Source organism: Poecilia reticulata, chromosome 11, assembly GCF_904066995.2.
Source record: "Poecilia reticulata chromosome 11, P_reticulata-male-v2, whole genome shotgun sequence".
NCBI classification, from domain to species: Eukaryota; Metazoa; Chordata; class Actinopteri; order Cyprinodontiformes; family Poeciliidae; genus Poecilia; species Poecilia reticulata.
Window position 1 is genome coordinate 19300908 of NC_088840.1, and position 21299 is coordinate 19322206.

At 38.5% G+C, this 21299-nt stretch overlaps 1 protein-coding gene across 1 annotated transcript in view; it reads left to right on the top strand.

The window, feature by feature from the left end:
• The window catches only part of LOC103472660 (dolichyl-diphosphooligosaccharide--protein glycosyltransferase subunit STT3B), a 102055-nt gene that overhangs the window by 52925 nt on the left and 27831 nt on the right, over window positions 1–21299 (top strand). Inside the window, exons 3-5 of the mRNA XM_008422421.3 lie at window positions 1079–1366; window positions 10472–10537; window positions 19717–19816. Coding sequence (XP_008420643.1) covers window positions 1079–1366; window positions 10472–10537; window positions 19717–19816 — 454 coding nt within the window. The remainder of the gene's footprint in view (window positions 1–1078; window positions 1367–10471; window positions 10538–19716; window positions 19817–21299) is intronic.

Genomic DNA, 21299 nt, shown 5'->3' on the forward strand with positions numbered 1-21299 from the left:
AGCATTAAAGTTATTAGAAACAATGGCCTTTTTTCACCACATTGGAAGCTCCTAACAGTTGTAAACAAACTGGGTTTCTTTTTGCATTTTTATAAGTCATTATAAAAGCAATCTGCAGGTGTGAACTTGTTATGTTCAACTTAGAGTTTGAGTTTTAAGACCAGAGCTGCTGCCTTCGGAAGAAACAAAATTGCAGAACTTGCAAAAAGCTTCCAAACTGCTCATTTGCTGTTTTTTTTCTTTTTTTCTTCCTCCTCATAAAAGCAGTATAGTCATCGACTGCTTGAGCAACTTCAATTAAAAATGCCACAATTTCATTGCAACACAGTATTTACATAAAAATGTGAAACGCACTAGATAATCCTTATTGCTTTAAAATCGATAAGCAAAAATAATTTTTTATCCTAGAATAGATTTTATCCATCTTCCCCTCTCATGAAATAATTTTTACATTCTGATTTATTAGTTTAGCAATAAAGTTTAGAGCATATCATAATATAATATAGTTTAGCCAGAGTGTAGAGCAGGAAACGCAATCTGTGTTTCTACTGGTCACTTTGTGCATCACAGTGAAAACAGTTTTAAAAATTGTCATGTTTTCTGCCGCAACTATTATAAAATTGTGTCATAAAGTTGACGTCTTTTCCATTATAACGAAACTGGATGCTCGGCTATTTCTAAATCTGCCATTTACATTTAGGACTTGAACTTCAACCGGAGAACAAAATTGATCCTACTCGTCTCACCACATCCAGTCCATATGTGCAATATGGAGGCGTGTGCACTTCTGTTCAACTGGAAACCCAAATTGAAAGCTATGTGCAAAAAGCCTGATTGTTGCACCTTGTTTTATTCCCTGCGCCATACATCAAGGACCGCTACCTCTAACAACTTTTTAAGATGGGAAAGTTGAAAAACTATGCATAGGTTTGACAGTTGTTTTATAATTTCTATGGTAAACTGTAAAATATAATACAGCAAACTTGTGTTGTGTGAAATTGTCTTGTGAATGCTTGAACTCACCCGCCGTGTTTTTTTTGTTGTTGTCACTAATCTCTGTGTGTGTCTCTGCCCTCAGGTCTACCCAGGGCTCATGGTGACCGCCGGCCTTATCCACTACATCCTCAACCTGCTTCACGTAACGGTGCACATCCGGGATGTGTGTGTGTTCCTGGCTCCGGTGTTCAGCGGCCTGACGGCCATCTCCACCTTCCTGCTGACGCGGGAGCTGTGGAACCAGGGCGCAGGGCTGCTGGCAGCCTGCTTCATCGCCATCGTCCCGGGCTACATCTCCCGCTCTGTGGCGGGCTCCTTCGACAACGAAGGCATCGCCATCTTTGCGCTGCAGTTCACCTACTACCTTTGGGTATGTAGACTGAAAGCTAGAGAAAAAGTGACATTTTTCTATGCGTGTTTACGTAATAGTTTTGTCATGTTTTCTGTCGTTGCTCATCTCTGTCTGAAGTCGCAGTCTCCTTTTTTCTAAGAGACGAAGTTTATGTAGCCAGGAATTGGGGCCCTACTTTCAAATCTTGCTTGCTTCACATCTTGAATTATTTATCCATAGCCTTGAAAAGAAAGCTGGCGATCTTTGCAGGCCATGTGGTTCACAGAATCCAAACTGCACTAGAAAAACTTTCACACACCTTCACAATAAGATGACCTTTTAGAGTACAATCAAGCCTGGTTATGGTGGAATTTGGCCGCTGTTTCCAATTAACCTTTTTTTTTTTTTTTCTTTAATCCACAATTTTCACCGACACCAACAAAACATGTCACCTCGCTCACCTGTTTCCTCCTTGTAATATTTTTTAATCCTTAGTTATTAAAATATTACTCATGTTTTATGAAAAAAGTATTTGCACGGACAAGATTTTTATTTTTTGTCCTCCAGCTAAAATATAACTCGGTTGTTTACAGAAGCCGCACCAAAACACCACACTGCAGCTTTTCAAGATGAAAGACGCTTAAAAAACAGTTTTCAAAGAGTTTGTTCGCTCATTCAGTTGCATCAGCAGCTGCCTCAAAAGCCCTGCAGATATCTTCATATGTACGCATCATACATGCATGCGTGAAATTGCTATGCAAACAGTTTGATCAGGAGGCCTCTCTTCCTTGATGGTAAACTTGACCTTGTTGGCTGTTAATGGATGTTTTTAATTCATTCTGCATCACTTCAGTTTTCTAATGTTTTTTTATTCATCAATTTTGAATTCTGCTGAACAGACATTAATCTGCTCTATCTTTAAAAACCATTCTGCTTTTAATATGAAAAATGAGACTGTTTATTTGCAATATCAAAAGGATGAAAGAGCTGTATATAAGATAAAATAATGCTTTAATGTTGCCATATAAACCAGGCTTTTAAACTTGTAACTAGTACAGATTTGACTAAAACCTTCTAGTGTTTATACTTTTAGTCCAATTATAAAAACTTGTAGTTGATTCTGCTGCTGTTGAACCCGAGATGAACGCAGGAGGAGAATTAACTAAGTTTTCTACTTCTTATCCTAAAATCATGTTGAAGAAATTTATGAAATTATATATTTTTTCCCCATTCAGTCTCTGAAAATTATTCCATTAACAAATCTTCCACATGCCCACAGTGTTATAATACGGACGTGTCAAAATACTGTGATCCAATTACCAGCCCTGCACAGTCGCTGCGTGAGACCAAAGAAAAATCAAGACATTTTAGCCAAATACCAATTTATTTTTGTAGATTTATTAATAATAAGCCAGCTGCTGTGCCACTGAAAAAAACAGAGTTAAAAGTACTTGTACAGTATTATTTTAAAAGAGGATATCTATGAAATTGAACTCTATGCTTTTCCAAATCTGTGGAAATATGAGAAAAGAAAACATGTTTTAATTTCCAAACTTTTCATTATTTGAAATATCATATCAGTATCATTGACTCTTTTTAATCTAGTGCTACTACCCACAGACAAGCCCACAACTATTCAAAAGCATAATAATTGTAAACTTAAATGTCTCCAATGTTGTAAAACTTGGTCAGAAAAATTCCAAATTTTGAATCTGAGAAAGTACTGAAACATGAACTGGAGTATACCGTATTCAGGAAACCTCAATATATTCTTTTGACATTTATTCCCACCGTGTGGCTGTAAGCCTAATCATGGCTGATGTTCTCTTTAATCCTCAACCACTTCCTTTACAAGGAAAGTTCTCTACAAAGGTCAATGCATGTTGTCAAGCAGGGGAGATGGTGGAGATATTTAAAATCTGAATTGAGATGAAAACATGCATGACCTAAAATGAGATCTTGGCTTGATACAGCAACAAGACCTGCGAGTGTGTGAGCATCGTTTCAGACTGTTCTTTTCATTGTGTTTAGGTCTGTGAATAATCAAGTCAGATTTTGTTTTCATGTGATGAAATGTTTCATATAAATCCCATGTTTGTTATTTAAATGTCTGAATGTATCCAGATGCTAATTTTCTTTATGCATCTCTTAAACTGAATAGCTCTGGCCTCCAGCGTTGGAAAAGCCTGATTAGTAGCTGCAGTCCTGATTATTCCCATTCAAGCTGAGTTGAGTTAACAAAATGAAAACGAGCTTTTGTTAAATATGCCAGAGGCGAGTTTCAATTTTTAATGGAAGATCAGAGGCTATTTGTCCAATTTTATTTTGCCTTTTAAGCATCGATATTAATCTGTGTTGGTGTAAAAACACACAGCAAAGTGGAGGCTTTCATCCAGGTGGAGGGTCTTATTCACTCCTGTTGCAGTATGAACACCAATCAGGTCAGACAGGAGCTGCATTCATGGTTCCAACGCAGTCTGGAAGTCTGTAATTCTACTTCTGGATTTTCAGTATCCTTTCCTTTCTTCTTGTTTTCTAACTTTCATGTCCTTTGTTCTTTCTTGTTCTTGGGGTCGTACTTCCTTCCCTTTGTGTGTACTTTCTTTATTCTCTTCCTTATGTCTTTGCTTCTTTCCTTTGTCATTCCATCCTTTTTATTTCTGTCCTCTGTTCCTTTCTCCTTTGTGTCCAGTTTCAGTTTCCTCCTGTTCCATATTAAATGCCTTCCCACTAAAGTAATAATTGCCGAAATCAAAAGTAAACTTTAGGTTTACTTTAAAATATTAATACAAAAGAACCGAGAATTTGGAAAAGTCTGGAAGGCTTCCATAATATGTGTAGAAACTCATCCAGATACCCATGGTTGGTCCTGTCCCTTTAAGCACAAAACTGCATGCGGTTTCAAGGTTGTACCTCGTTTCTTTTTGAAACAACTTTGTGGCTTGTTTTTTTGTTTAGTTTTCTTTTGTTTTTTTTCTACTTTGTGTCATTTCTGATGCTGAGCTACAGTTTGTCGTCCAGCTCTTGGAGCTTGTTTCTAAGTTTCCATCCCCCTGATAAAAGCCTCTGTGTTTGGGCTCTGACTCAGCAGCGTAACCACATCGATAGTTCCGCTCTTTTAAAACCAGATCCTCTTGCAGTCTACTCTGCACATGTTTTATCAAATACGATCATAAAGTATATGATGTTCTCTGTTGGCTCTTGTACGTGGATGTAAAACAGGAAGTTGGTCAGACAATTTTTGCAGGTTCATCTTGTAGTCCATCTTAGTAACGTTTTCAAATTCAGCTTTTGCAGGTTAAAAGCTCAAATATGAATCAGATCAACTTTGCTATATTATCTGCTGAAAGTCTTCTCTTCTCGTGTTGCACCTCTGTCGTGAGAATGTTAATTTCAGGGGATATTGACTTATTGTTTGCAGATTGCACATAACACAATATCACTGAGCTGTAATGGGGGTAAAACAGGATTGCAGAAGTGTGAGAAACCAAATGCAGAAGTAGCACAGCCTACAGGTGCAAAGCGAGCCGGGCCTCACTGAGGTGGGAAATGTTCAGTAGGATAAGATCCAGATCACATGTTTAGGATGACATCCAACATTTTTTTGTATTTAAAAGTAAGAAGTGTTGCTGTTTGAGGATGGTTTTACAGAGATCAGTCAGTTTTCAACTAAAGCTGAAATGCCAGAGATGTGTGAATGTGATGGCGTCAGTGGTGTTGAGCCACATGCTCTTTGGTTCTGCAATCCCATCTGCATTCTGTGAAAGCAAACGCAGCACCTTGATAAATGTATTTGTGGTTTATTTGCCCAAAAGCAGCAACATTGAACAAGCTTTTACTGACTTTAAGAAAGCAATAGAAACCAGAAAGACCACTGCAAAATGTTTACAAGAAGAGCTGGCCGTCTGAATTTATTTTTGCTACGTGGTTTTAAATTATTGGGAAGAAAAACTTGTGCAGAGTAAGAACCTCCGTGTAAACATTGATTCTTCCAACTGAACGAACAGTTAATAGACAGTCTCGTCTTAGTCTAGACTTCATTCCTCTGTGGTGTGCCGAGTTTATTCAACAAACACCTGGTTGGGTGAAGCTTGGCCCATGTTGGCTCAGGCTGATTGACATTAAGCATAGTGTCCTTAATGAGTATCTCACCAGCTTTCTTTACAGCTGCTGGAAGGGAGCCAAACCTTTGAAAAGCGCCTTGCTGCAGTGGTGACTTCTTAAAAAAAAAAAAGAAGCAGTCAACATTTGGGAAATCATTCCAGGTTGAAGGACAAGGGATATAAATGCTGCATTCTTCCATACAAAGGACTTTATTGTTCCGCTGTTGTCCTACTTAAACTGACACAGAGCCTATTCTGAATTTAAAAAGCTTTCAAAGACACAAAATGTTACTGACACGAGTGTTAAAATGGAAAGGAGCATGCATTTAAAAACAAAGAAAAGGAAAGCAATGCATCAAATGGTTGACAGAAAGCTGGCAGCTTACATGCAATGATGAAATGGAAAAAATACACAGCTATGCAAAAGCAGTCGTAGCCCTTTAACTTGTTTATATTTTACCATGTGTATTATATCGGCTTATGAATGAGTGTGCTATTGGATGATTTTGACTCTAAAGTGGCTTGAGTGGTCAGTACTACTAGGAAAATGCAATGTTTATTAATTAGGTGAATTCTGAAGTCAACTCGTTGTACTGCTTTTAGTAAGAGATCAAAGAGAAATTCAAAGAAATGCTCAGATTTAAGTTAAAATATTTTGAAAACCATGTTTTCTTTCCCAGCCACTTCACCAGTATGAACTACTTTGTGTTGGTAGCGCATAATTAGGAAGAAAAAAATTCAAGAGGTATAAACAATTTTGCAAAGCTCTATATGTATACGAGCTATTTGTCTTGAAAACTGAGATTGAAAAGGAAAGGTAAGGAAACGGAAAAAACAGAACAGAGTTTAGTTGAGATGAATGAAGCCGCGCAGACTGCAGAGTCGGCAGAAAACTCAGCAGAGGGCTGCAGTTGATTGAATTTTGGAAGAGGTTAGCTGCAGCTTTGTTCCGACTCTTTAAGCTGCTTCGTGACAGAATCCATCCATTGTCTTATGAAGTGGAGTTATGCGTTTAGTATTTTCTCAAAATCGCTGGAAACTCTTTCAAATAATAGAAAGTGTCAGGTAGATCTGCCTTCACTAACCTCCAGCGACGCCTATAAAACATCTGCCATGACCGTTTCTCCCCTCATCACGCGTGTCTATGAGGTTGTAGAGGACACGTGTTTGTTTCTGCGTCATCATAACGGCCTTTTGTCGTCTGGCGTGGTGGGACAATACATCTCGAAGCGAGGCAGGTGTTTCACGCGGCAGCCTTTACCTCCTCTTTAAGGTGGCATGTCATGAGCAGGGCAGCACCATCAAGAAGAATCTCGCTGCACTCATCGTACGCCCATTCACATCTTCCCTTCAATTTAGCGAGGGCCCTGAAAAACAATCATCCTGGCCATGCACCACTGCTTCCCATTATCAGTCTCATTTACCCACATTTGTCTTTGTGGTTTTCTTGTCCTTCCCTCCATCCTTCTCCAAGATTGTCTTGCGTTAATTGTCTTTGTCGTCCTTTGTCTCTCTTTATCGAGCGGCGTCTCCTCCTCCTCTTCCTGGTTATTCCTTGCTTACCTTCTTTTCCTGTATCATCTTATTGCTCATTAATTTCTTCCACTTTGTCCTCTTCTTAGCATTTCATAAACAGCGTTGTTCTCTCTGGTCTCAACCCAATCTTCATTATCCAACTCTTTCATTTTAACCACTAAAAAACCCATTCAACTCTATTCTCTTGATCTCTGTGTTTACCCCCCCCCACCCCCCCAAACACACACTCACACACATTCTCCCATAATCTATAATTGAATCCACTCACACAGAGGAGAGTTGCTCCATTCGTCTGCATAAGAACAACAGTCGCCCAGCACACAGTTGCACAGCGTCCCTCCATTTCTTTAACCCTGCGCACCATGGCTGTATTGTTGGACTAGTAATTCTGCTCTTTCTCTTGGCTCATATTTAATTAGCTGGTCTGGTACCACACTGAGAGACTTGTGTGGCTAAACAAAGGCAGCAGCCCTGAGGGATTCGGGGGGGGGGGGGGGTTGGCCACAAGTTGAACACCAGGCTGGATGCGGCTCAGCTTCACTAGTTTGGATGATGTTGAGGAAAAACTGCAGATTGTTCAGTGGCTCTTGTTATCCTCTGTGGTTATTGATGTCACTCTTGAAGTGTTCCTGTGAAATCTGGAGAAGTCTGGATAATCTTTACAGATCTGATTAAAGCCCATTTAAGCTACCCAACTCTAACTCCTTCTTTTTGGTTCTTTATTAAAAATCTTTTAAAATTACAAAAAAGACCAAAAAGAAATGAGAACATCTGATTTTTAGGTTCAGGAAACAGTTTTCACATGAAAAATGTGTAGCATCTCTGCTTTTCAAAGCAGTGAATACTTCAAATAGAAACATTTATGGGGAAAGTTTAGTTGTCTTCAGCAGTTTTGTCTACTAAACTGATTGGCACTAATTTTGGTTACACCTTTGCTTCCGTTTTTATTTTCAAAATGTATAGGTTCAGTTTCCTAAGCTGCGTTTTGTTTTACATATTAGATATGCTCCACAAAAAACATACTAATTAATCTGCAAATAATTTGGAATTACGTTGAACTTAGTTCTCCTTCAGAGTGGAGATTAAGATGTAACTTGATCACAACATGTCAGTCATTCATGTTGGATCTCGTTTATGTTTTACCTTTAAAACCTGATTGTTTTGTTTTATGTGGGTGAAGATATCGGGATCTCACTCTAGATCAGGGGTGTCAAACTCCAGTCCTGAAGGGCCGCTGTCCTGCAGTTTTTAGATGTGCCACAGGTACAAAACACCTGAATCAAATGGCTTAATTACCTCCTCAGTTCTCCACAGCCTTGCTAATGACCTAATTATTCTATTCAGGTGTGGTGCAGCAGAGGCACTTCTAAAAGTTGCAGGACACCGGCCCTCGAGGACTGGAGTTTGACACCCCTGCTCTAGATGATCCTGATGAGCAGCAAAAAGCTGCTAATTTATTGTTCAAATCAGACCTGCATTCTTTGTAATGGGCAGCGTTCCCTAGTAAAGCATTCCCTCCACAATGGGACCAAATTAGATTGATGGGAGTTACTGTGAGACGAAAAAAAAAAACAGGCTTGACTGAATTTTAAAATGTTTTTTTGTGTGTGTGTTGGTGTAAAAACGGAAAGCTTGAACATGAAGTAGGGCAGGGGATTTAACAGTCACAGCCTGACAGCAGAATATGCCCAAAGGTAAACAGGGGGTGGCGGGGCAGATTTTAAACAGCCAGAATTGGTTATCAGTCGGTTCTGAAAGCGCACATCACTCATGGTCGCGGTTCTGAAGTGACCTAAATACAGTTCTTCCTACAGCATGGCACATAGACCCGTTCAGTGTTTTCTTCACACACACATTTGGCTTTTACCAGGAGGAAAGAGAATATATTCTATAATAAATTACTGCCAAAATCTGGAATCAATGGATAATATTAAATATATTAAAGATGCATTGATAATAAGATAAATTGATAAATACCCTGATTAATTCACAGACACAATAGATTAAAGAATAGTTGAACAGGCCAATTACAACATGGAAGAACAAATCAACTCATTTAACTAGAACTGTCAAATTGATCAAATAATGGGGAATGTCGAAGTTAAATGGAAGAAAAAAAAAAAAGGAATCCTGACGGGATTGAAATTGTTGTTCAGTAAATTTTTTTTGCACCATTTATGTCAATCTTCCAACGAGAGAAAAAAAAATCTTTCACTTAACCGGGACTTTAACTGTGTCGTCATGTCAACCCACATAAAGCTATGCAGCTCTGAAATCTTCTGATTTCCTCCTACAAACAACTTCCTTGTTGGCAAGAAATCAGACTATTGTCTTCTGACCTGTTCCTTTGGGTGTCGGGATATTCTGACCTGCTCCAGCTATATAAAGCATCGCTGCCGTTTGTAGCTTATTGATCCAGAGGTGTGTGTCGTGGTATTTGTGGACGGAGACTACCTTTGTCCAGGAAACTGATTCCTTTTTTTTTCTTTAAATAAATAAACCTTGCTGACTGCAATCAAGCATCTTGACAACACATATCACCCATTTAACTGGTCACTCTGAAATATGACTTGTATTGTCTGACTGTATGGATGTACCTTTAACAGTGTTTTTAATTATTAACCAGGTCTGTGGGTCATATCGGCTCCCATGTCGGTGTGTGAACCTTGTTTCAGGCTATGTTTAACACAATATTCTGCAACAGAAAACTCTGATGTTTATGTTCATGATCAAGAGAGATTAATGAAGGGTTTAAGTTGGCACGCTCTACTATACTACATGTGATTAGGTTTATGGCTTGAAAATATCATCTAATAGGAGAAATTAAGTAAGCAGAAGAAGTCTGATCTACTGGTAGTCTCAGGATTTCCACTGTAAATATAGCCTTGCAGGAGCTTGTCCCGCTATCGGTGGGTTACCAGTGCAATCCTCTAAGGGCAAGACACTTCACATGCCTTCTGGTGTTGGCCGGTTGCCCTGTTGGTGCCGGTGCATGGCAGCCCAGAACAGGTGTAGCTACTATCCAGTAGCTCACCACCGTCAGTGTGTGAATGTGTGTGCAAATGGGTGAAAGAATGAGTGTAGTGTGAAGCGCTGTTGGGTTCTCTGGTCTCCAGTCCATTTACTATCCACCCATTAGTTAAACACCTGTTTTTCCAACAGTTTCTACCACATCTTTATGTCCATTTATTAGTCAATCATCCATCATTCCATCCATCTATCAGACTGTATATTCGGTCTATCAATTCATCCATCTTTTGGTTTGTTCATCAGCTGGATTGCTGGACAGATTGCTTTCAATCCAGAGAACTATTTATTTACCTGTGTGTCCATTTGTCTGTCTGCCTTGTCATTCGTTCGTTCATTGTCCATTCATGAGGTCATATGTGTCTTTTACTCTTTACTGTTTGTAGTCTTTGAGCTGGTTTAGAAATTAAACATGTAAAACTGTGTATGAACCCTTTCATTGGAGAACATTAAATTACCTTTCTGTTCCTCTTTTCAGGTGAAATCTGTGAAGACTGGCTCAGTGTTTTGGACTATTGGCTGTTGTCTTTCCTACTTCTACATGGTAAGAGTTAATGCATTTGCATTTTGTTGCCTTAGTTGTAATAAGGATAAAAGTGATAGAAAAGTATTTAAAGTCACTATGACTGTCATCGTACTTCTATCTGGACAATTACTGGTGTAAAATTAAAATTTGCTCATTGTCACACAAAATGTTGCAATAATGCCACCAAACTGTAAATATTAATTTCAAAAAAATATTTTCACAATTGCAGCTTTATTAAAAACTATTGAAACTGTTGAAAACTCTTGAAACCAGCATAGGTGACAAAAATGACAAAAATAACAATCCCAATCACTCAGTTTTTGTAGTTTCAATTCATCGACTAGTTTCTTTATCTACATAAACCAAATCCTTGTCAACCCCACTATAAAGTTCATGCTGAGTACACACTCACGTCCCTGAGGTCCTTTGAGGAGAAAAAAAAAACGTATTTTGTAATTTATAATTTGTTAGTAAAAGTAGATTTTTTTTTACTAACAAAGTCAGTAAAAGATCTGACTGTCAGATATTTTTATTATAAACTAAGATTTCCATAAATGGACGTTTATGTTGTGCTTATCTGATCTGAAGCTTCAAGTTTTCATGCTCTCAGGATTTGTTTGAGGAAGTGTTTCGATCTAATCACCCATTCAGAGGAACCCTGGGACCCAAATGTTTGCCTCCTTCAACATAATTCTTGACGCAAACTCGGGTCGTCGGCCAGCTCTGCTTTTCTTACTGCAACCAGGAGCGTTTTTATACAGATGATTTTTACTCTCATCCATTTTTCAACAAAAGATTCTTGTCTAAAAGGCAGAATCCAATTTACAGCATGTCATTCACAGAAACTTCCTCTTTAATGTCATCTTCTGCAGCAGCAGCTCAGACATTCTGAATCAGTCCAGTCGGTTCTGTCAGTGAGCTCTTTAGCAGACCTTTCTGTGCATTTACAGCTGAGCTGTTCATGTCTGACTTTTTATACCAGAGGGGCTACACCGCCTCTGATTCGTCTATTGATCATATCACAGACAGAAGAGTCAGACTAGATGCTCTCAGTACTCAATTTGACCCGTCTGACGTTGTTAATACGTTGATATAAACATCAGATTCTAATAAATTCAAAAAATCAATAAGTCAGCTGTCATCTAATGTCACTTAAGCTTTCTCTTTGAACCGTTGTCAAGTTGTGGCTTTTAGCTGTTGAGTTTAATCTTTGCAGAGTCTGTTTCATGACACGTTTCTCTCATTAATTATTATATATGGCTGATCCAGCAAAGATTTTTATTTCTTCAGCAACATAATGTTCTGACACTGAGCAACAGTGAAGGAAGTGGTTTTTGATGGAAAGCTGGAGCTGAGTGCTTCTTGTTGTTCTATGGTGTCATCAGGTCACTGAAGGTTGAATGATATTTTTTGCTACTGCAAAACCTTCTGCATTTTGGTTTTGAAGGATCTATTGCAGAAATTCAGTACCCAGAAAATGATTGAAACACAGCCTTAAAAAAGTCATGCAAAAAAGTACCAATAAATTTAATCGGTTTAATCACTGCAACACAGTTGGTTTATGATTCTTCATGCATACTCAACAATAAACTAAATGTGCAATATTTTAATGGAACAAAGTAGTTCTATTTTTGTAGATAGAAAAAAAGTCATTGTATATTACCAATTTGCAGCTCAGTTTTCTGAATTTTTCTCTGGAACATTTCTCCAGTTTATTCACAAACTTGTGTGTATTCAGGTTTTTTATTCTTTTTTTTTGGTAAAGTGTTCTATAATATTCAAGAAAAATGCTTCTTGGAAATCTAAAATACTTGGGAGGAATACTTGACACTTTGTTTTTCAAGCAGCCAATACAGCAGCGGCAATGTTACCTTCGATGTTGGCTTCTGTGCAAGTGCCAAAACAGTTTCCATTGTGTGTGTAAATGTATACTTACTATATTTGTTTGAACTGTATAATTATGCAGTTCTAAACATTTTTAGACCTCAGCCATTTGTTGGAGATTGTGGTCTTCAACCTTAATCAATAACGGGGTTCCAATAGATCCAAAAAATATTATCTTATTATTATTTTTAGACTATTCTGAACAAAGTCTGTTTTATGAGAATAGTTGCTGGCTATTTGTTGCCCTTCTTGCTGTAAAATTTAAATAAAAGCCAGAAAGGAAACGTACTGTGCTGTACCGAACACTTCCCATTTAAGAAGGGATATATTAAAATGTCTTCCTAAAATAAATAAATAAAATAAAAAACTGCAAAAAGTTCCATATGCATCAGCTCCATTTGCTGGAGGGCCAATTTTGTACCATTTTTGAACTATGATTGGGGTGTACACAATTTTCCCAAGGGCTCCTTTGGCCCTGGGGCCTGTCTTTGGACAATCTTATTTTAAGGAACCAAGTAAAGGCCAAATGCTGGAATGTTATGTTTGTGTGAGAGGGGATTATTTTCAGAGCCTCTATTCTCTGCTACCTCCCAACAACCTCCTTCTCACACTGACTAAACAGAGGAAGTATTTTCCTTCTCTTCTGCAACTTCATGGAAATCTGCGACAATTGTTAGTACGTTTAGCCACTGCTTCCCTGCATTATTTATCAATTCAGACAGAATCCCATCAGGGGGTTGATGAGAGACGAGATAAAAAAGACAGTTCAGGCACTGTGCCTCAGCGACAGATTGTTTGCATTGGTGCCTATGAAAATCTCCAGCGTCGTCTTCATTCAAAACTAAAGCTATTTGGCCAGCAGCAAGACAGATGTCAAATCCAGCAGATTACCGAAATCCAGCTTCATCGATCACACTGCAGCGGGGGACTCAAGAGCCGAGAGATTACGGAGGGGGGATTGGTGGAGAGATGAATAGAACGGCAGACAAAACGCCGAGGGGACATAATGGTGTATAGAGAGGTGCAAAGAGATAAAAAAAAAGGACAAAGATGGAAAGAATACAAAAAGATAAGAGCCGACTTTATTGTCCTCGTCAGTAGCTGTGAAAACATTTAGTCTGTCTTCTTGTTATGATCTTTTTTGTACGCCCACACCTTCCTCCTTATCCAAAGAGATCAGATGTTCCTCTCTAGACGAGTCCACCTCAAAGAATAATAAACCAGGTTTGGACATCTCTGTCAATAACTCCAGCATCGTTTGCTATGCAACCACCGACTGTCTGACCTTCCAGACAAAGTGCTGGAATCACCGTAGATATTCTTTTAAGATGGTATTTAATCAGGATAAAGCCAAGGTTATATTTCCCAGCGTGGCTTAACTAAACGTGACACTCATTAAGGAGATGCCAAAACGAAACGGGAGAGATATTTTATTGTTCCGACTTTGGATTATTTGAAGGAGAAATGGCGGCGGTGGTTGGGATTAAAACATGAATCTGAGCAGTTTGATGGACTGATGGCCAGGAAAGTTCAGACCGTCGCTGGAGGCTGCAGATCATCTTCTGAGGTTGGAACCAAAGGGCAAAGCTGATTAAAAAAATTCCAATTCCCTAAACCCTTCAGCATCTTCTAATAGACTAACCTGTAATGTCAGCGCCTGTCAAAAGCTCTTTAGCTCAATCAAATGCTGATTAAATGCTCTGAAAACCGGGTTCTCACAGTGGCTGCTTTAAGGGAAGCAGCTTGCCTGGACTGAAACATTAAACTGATAGCAAGACTTTAGAGATGGCGATATCTGTCCGGTTCTGACCAACTCCACCTTCATCCTTCATTATATACTGCCCTCCACTGGTCTGTGCAGTACTCATACCTGCTGCATATGGAAAACGGTTGCCAAATAATTGTAACATGGCAGAAAAGTGATGAGCATTCAAATGTTTTTGCAAATAAGTGAATTTGGTATATTTATATAAAAAATTTTAACAAACATCACAAGAAAAAAAATATATAATTTACGCACATTAATGTGTAGATTCATACCCAATTTTATTCCAATTCAATCATTATGAAAGAATGCTGTCAAGTTTATTGTGCCACTTGTTTAAAAAGTCTTCTGAGGAAACGGTGGAGAGGAGGAGTCCTCTCCTTTAACAGATGGAACCCTCCAGCAGAACCTGACCCGGTGTGACTGATCATCTGCCACGACTGACTGAGGGTTTGTGATAACAGAGCATACCTGAATAATTAACTTGAAAGTGAAGGTTGCATTTGTATTTGGCCTTTTTTACACCAATATTTCCCAAGTACAAATCTTTACAACTAATTTCCTACATAATACTCAACAAAAGTGACATTTTATCAATGAATGTCAACAAGAAATCCATGGTTGGGGGAAAAAAAAAAATCCTGAGGCTTGGTTTTTCATTCCCTTCATTCCTTGTCTCAAGGAATGAAGGGAATGCAGCAAACGGGAGAAAAAGGTTGATTTAGCTCAGAGGAAATGAAAGTTGATCTATTTTGTCTGGATTTAACCCTGAACACAACACCCCCACTGTAAAACATGGTAATGGCAGCATCATGAAGTGGGACTTTTTTTTTCCTTTCCCATGGACTAGTAAAGTAGTTACTCAATGGGAAGATTGATTGAGCTAAACACACATTAGCTCCCATTAGGACAATGATCCTAAACATACAACCAGAGCTACAATACATTACATATTTGCTAGATTGGCCTAGTCAAGGTCCAGACCTGAAGACAATTTGTTGGATGCTGGTTGAGACGCATCACGAAAGAACCACAGTTACAAAGACGGACTCAGTGGGCCGGTTGCAAATGTGCATCTTCAGAGATTTCTGTTGGAAAATAAATTGAAAAACTATAAATCATACTCCTTCCACCTCACTTGTTCACTAGTTTGTGGTTAACACATGACAAAATATGAAACAGGTTTATAAGCCGCAAATACTTTTGCAAGGCATGGCAAACTGAAAAGAACATGTTTTTTGAAAATAAGAATAGTTTGCGTGTGAAGCTTCGTACACATAAATGCATCTGAAACCTCAGAGAGGAAACCCTTGGCCTGTTGCATGGTGCACTCTTTAAATCCTCTTCAAAGAACCTCTGTGGTCATCAGATAAGCCCAGCTTGAAGTGCAGAGAGCGATAACGGCTGTAAGACTGTTCCAAGCTTTTTAAGATTCCTGCCCTCTGCTGTTGCAGTCTAGCTTTAGAAAACGGTTGGCTGAACCATAATTTGTCCGTGTGACCCACAGCGAGAGGAGGAGAGGCGTCCCTCGACTTCCCATGGTCCTGTAATGTGGAATAAGTGCCATGCTGTGTTCACTTAGACTCAAATTGCATTCTTTAGTTTGACTGAGCAGACACTCGAAGCATTTTAATGTGAATGTTACCCCAATGTGGACACATCTTTCTTAAGAATTGCATATGATAAACGAACAAGATAAACATTTTCATGAATTTTGTCAAAACGTGAATATCTTAAGTCTTTATGTTTTTATATGCACACTTTCATCTAAGGAAGAAATGTTCCTGAAGCTACTAAACAGATTCTCATGAAAGATAATCACGCACATTTGTTGCCTGGCCTTGTAATCACATTAGTGTTTGCACAACTTCCTTCATACATTATTTATTGACAGCCATTATCAGGTCAAAATATGTTTTAGTGCTCTAGTTCATAGCTAGACACGTGCAGATCTAATGAGATTCTCATCAGCCTCTAATTTTTAGCAAATTTTCCGACCCTAGCTCCTACAAATACTTGGAAAAGCAGCCCATCTGCAGGAAAAATGGTCCTGTAACCTTCCATATGATTTGTGATCAAGACCATTAAATCTCAAGTAACATCCGGATGGCCACAGCTGCAGATTTAAAATTTTTATCCTTTGAAATATTTAAAGTTGTATAAATTAAATCAATATCTGTAACAAAAAAATGTAAATAGCTTGAAATTAACATGATTGCATTTTCTGCGTAAAATAAAATGTAAATTAGGGCTATTGCTAACGCTAACCTTAACTGGTGCTATAACCAAACTAGTCTGGTCTTCAGCAGCCCCAAGTAATTTTGCCTTATTTGAAAAAGTAATTGCAGACAATAACCAAACTTAATAACTGAATTGTTTTTAATAATTGGCAATAAGACTTTTACACCACTGTTGAGGATTTTTCTCCAAGTCTGAACTCGGCTGTACTATAAATGTTAAATTGCAGGTAATTTAACAGGGGGGATGGATACCCTTTATTTTAAATGATTTGAAAACTGCAATTTGTGTTTATTCGGATAATCTTTCTCTAAGTTTGTTTGATTCAAAAATGTTTCAGTGTGACAAAAAAATGCAGAAATCTTCAACTGGACAAATACTTCTACAATGCACTAGAACTCTCAGCAGGCTACTTAAACAGATTTGTTCAATTTAATTAAAGATTATTTATAAGAAGGGCCAGTTAAGCAATGTAATTAGTATCATCCAAGTATCTTTAAAGAGCCGATAGGAAGCAGTCAGTCTTGAAAGACATCTGAAGATCTATGACAGATCTATGGCAGTGATCGGATGCTAGCAGCTCTATATCAGGGAAGTTGTTGGCCAGCACTGCTAATCCACCTCGTTTGCTTTTGCCGCACCTCTATAAATCTCCGTCTGGCCGTAGGATTAGAAAGCCGGGCGGAGAGACGTTGGAGTCGGGAATATGATCCTTTCCCATTATGATCGATGGAAGAGATTGTTTGAACTTCCTCCGTCTCCATCAGATTTACTTTAGGATTAGAAACTTCTCTGAATTAATTGAACTTCAAGGGCAAATTTTCCACCTTTTCTTTCTGCGGCTTTGCATTTTCTCTGCCTTGCTTGAAAGCACCGCTCTCTGTTGTTGGTCATCTATTACGAGCCGCTCAGACTGTTTTGGCGTGATGTTCAGAAGAAATTTCGAAACTCTGACTTCCTCTTAATCCTGCTGTGCGGCTTCGTTTTGCCTGACTCGACAGTTCATTAAAAAATTAACACTGCAAGATGTTGCGGGTCGCCCCTCGCCGTGTCTGCAGTGTTTTCGTCAGTTCCCAGATAGTCTTGATGAGCTGTTCCTGTGTCAACACTGAAAACGAGTGTTAAATTGAAGTCATCTTTGTTGTTCGTTCAAGTTCTGGTTCGCAGGCTTCTAATTGGTTGTCACCATTTGAGACAACAGATGCGAGTGACTGCCAAAAGATAATTGCGCCAGCAAGAAGCTTATTTAGATTCGTTTTTAATTTTCTGCCTTAATATTGCACGAGGATCTCCAGCTTTCTGTAATAAAACTTGCTTGTTTCTCCTGTGAATATAAAATCATGAACACTTATTTTATCTTCCTTTGCTGGAGCAAAAGGGCTCTATTTAACAAGCTGTTGTGAGGAAAAGAAGGATCAAACAATTTGCATTAATGTAATCACCTTTTCAGGTTTTGTTTTCTCGCATATTCCGCTCTTGTTTTATCTGTATTCTTTTATTTTTCTGTAATTACAACTCAATCTCCTGTCAGTTTATTTGCCCTTTGCCGTTGAGACACACAGATGATTAAAAAGTTGTTTTAGTGGAGCTTTTTTTTATGGCCCACACATCAGACGCTCTGCTGCCTAGCAGACCTCAACAACAGCTTTGGTCGTCTTTTAGTGGAGCGTATTAAGTTTACTGGTGCATCAGAGATTTTACATCTGACATGTAAAGTGTTATCGCTTAGTTTTTTTTTACAGATTCTATTTTAGTTGGTGTTTATGGCTGTGTGTTTGTGCCCAGTAAAGATGCAGTTTTGGTGTCTGCTGTGGGAGTTTTGATGTGGGAGTTGGTATTTGGAAGTGGTCTCTTGGGCTCTGAGGGACTATTAGCAGTTTTTTTTGTGGAAAATAAGTTATTTTCTACATTTAGGAAATTTAACTGATTATCTAAATTTTAGTTTGCTGCTTAATTGTTATTTTGAGACTTCTTGGGCCCGTTTTGAAATAGTATTTGGATGTTTCTAGACTGAAAGAAAATAACGCAGCTTGTAGTTGTGACAGAATTAATAAATCTGGAAAACCAGATTCTTTTATGTTTAATCTGAGGAACTAAGGTCGAGGTAAACTTGGAGAATTTTAATATTTTGGATAATTGGTGAGTCATTAGGCCTTTGTTATTCAGGCTGGATGTCTCCAGCCAGACTTGTTTGAACAAGAAAAGCCCCTTTTTTCTTTTAAATTATTCAGTTTGAGTAAGAAGACACTAGAAAAGGCCATATGAGGTTGAGATGGTGAGATTTACTTCATGTGCAAAAAGCTGCAGTTTTGTGTCTTTTTAGACAATTTTTCAGACAGAAGGCTTCAATGTGGATTTCATTTTCTGGCTCTGCAAAGCCACAAGGATCTGCTGCCAACATGAAAGTTCTTTTATGTAGACTTTTCTTTGGAGTCAGCTGCAAACAAAAAAAAACAAAAAAAAAATTCATGTTATGGTTTTACAAGTTAGTGCTGTAGTTCAATAGGTGGAAACAGATAGCGGCCACAAAAATCGATTCCTTTCTCTTTTTTTTTCTTTAAAGCTTTTTCCATTTTGTTGCATCCGTTTCCTTGATATGGAGCCAAACCTCTACTCTGAGATTTCCCAAAGTCAGCCAACATATCCAAATCCAACAAGTTCCATAAAAGAAAAAGATTGAAAGTTGAAAGGAATACGACTGAACAGGATTGGGAATGCAGTCAAACTTCCTGTTGTCAGCTGAAAGCCTTGCTCTCTCTTGTTCTCACACCCTATTGTTTCATAGAACATAATTTCCTATTTTTTATCCCCATTTTTTCTTCTTTCTTTTATTTTAAATCTAACAAATATTCTGGAAACTGCAGAGTCTTCCTCACTCAGTAACAGCATCCACACCACAGGGCATTCACTAATCAGAAAAAAATATATATAAATTTCAGCGTCCATCTTTCCGGTCACAACTCGAGCTGGAAATCTGCTGATGTCTGTGTGCATCACTGGTCTGTCAACTTCTTTCTGAGGAGAAATACATTTTTTATAATTTTTTATTTGAAAATCAACTGTTTGAGTTTTTTTGTGACAACCTATTGATTGCAAACTACATATTTTTTGAAACCAAGAGTTTCCTTGCAGTACGACTTTGTCTCAGCTCAGCAAACTTCTTGTTGCTGTCTTGTTAGCGTTGCTTATTTATGTAAATCTGCTTATAGAGCTTTGTCTCTGATTAAATGTGATAAATAAACAAGAGACACTAATTATCTTAGCTTTCTGTTTGCTTACTGACATTTAAATGTTTTTCTGTTTCTTGTAGGTGTCGGCATGGGGAGGTTACGTGTTTATTATCAACCTGATTCCTCTGCATGTGTTTGCACTGCTGCTGATGCAACGCTACAGCAGAAGAGTCTACATCGGTAAGGTTCACACAAAGCACAAGCAATTAAACTAAAATGTATATTTGTCTGTCTGACCTCGTATGTAAAACGCCCTCACAAATGGTGTGTGTGAGATGGAGACATGTTTTCAGAGGCTTTCCATGTGGGACAGAAATGTGTGTAATAAACAGCAGATCCACAGGTGTTTCCAAACACTGTTGACCCCCAGCATTTGACCCCCACAACAGGCTTCAGGGCCCAGTCACGTCTGTAGTCATTACCGACAACCCCAGGTGTTTCATCATCGACATGGCAGACATCCACACACCCACACGCCTCTTCACAGTAAAAACAGCCACCTGCTACCTGACCCTCTTCACTTCTTTTGCGCAAATCAGCACCTAGCATCCCAGTTCCATTTACAGCATTCATACCATCTCAACTTTTCCACATTTTCTCACTCTTAATATTTTTTTTATGCAAGACAAACACAAAGTCACGCATAAAACTGTTAAGATGAAGGAAAAGAATAGATAGTTTTAGCACTTTAACAAATAAAAATCTAAAACGAGCAGGTTTGGGTTGCGAGTCAACGTCTCAAAGATCCCAGTTCAGTCCAGCGTCTGGAAATTAGAAGACAGAGGCAGTGATAACCGGCCAAGACACGGACCCCTGTTGTACTGACAAGTTGGACACGAGGAGTAAAAATTACAGGAGTGATATTTCCTGAGATTGGTAACTAGGCATATCTCGATAAAATTAGCGGGACAATAAATCGCCCCAGTAATCATTGCGATAAACAATAATGTTGTTTTGCGTTGATTAATAATGGCATAGTTCACCCTCTCAAAGACCAACAAACGTTCATTCTGTAAACGCTATTTAAACTGGAAAATATTTTAAATACCCAAAATGATAAATAAAACATCAATAAAAACTATTTACAACCAAAACCACAAATAAAACTGATTGTGATGTCCTTCTTTGTTGCTCTATCACATAAAATCCCCCCCAAAAGACATTAAACTTTGCAATTCTTATGCGACAGAACTGTATATATAAAAAAACCCTCATGAGGTGTGAATAGTTTTGCAAGGCGCTGCATCTCCCAGCAGCTCTGAGCTGAGAGAACTCCAACTCCCTCCTCCAGTCTCTCCACATCAGAGCTGTCAGCTTGCAGTAGGCATGAGTTCACAGCAGGCCCCTTTCATGGTCAAGATAAATGAGACGATGTCGAGCATCATCCATGCACAGACTAATAGTTGTACTCACAAAGCATAGTGTTTGAGAGATTTGAAGTACATTACGGTCTATTTGCAGTGAGAGGGTTTGCCGTACCTTTACTCTATCTTCAAACAGCTCTTCAAAAGTGAAATGATGTTTGATGAGGTGGAAAATTTCCTATTTCTGACTTTTTCTCCCGGATATTTGCAGCTTGAGCATAATTCAGAGACCTTGCACCCCATTTGATGGCAAATGAGCAACAGAGATGAACTGAAATTTTTAAGATGGAAACGATATT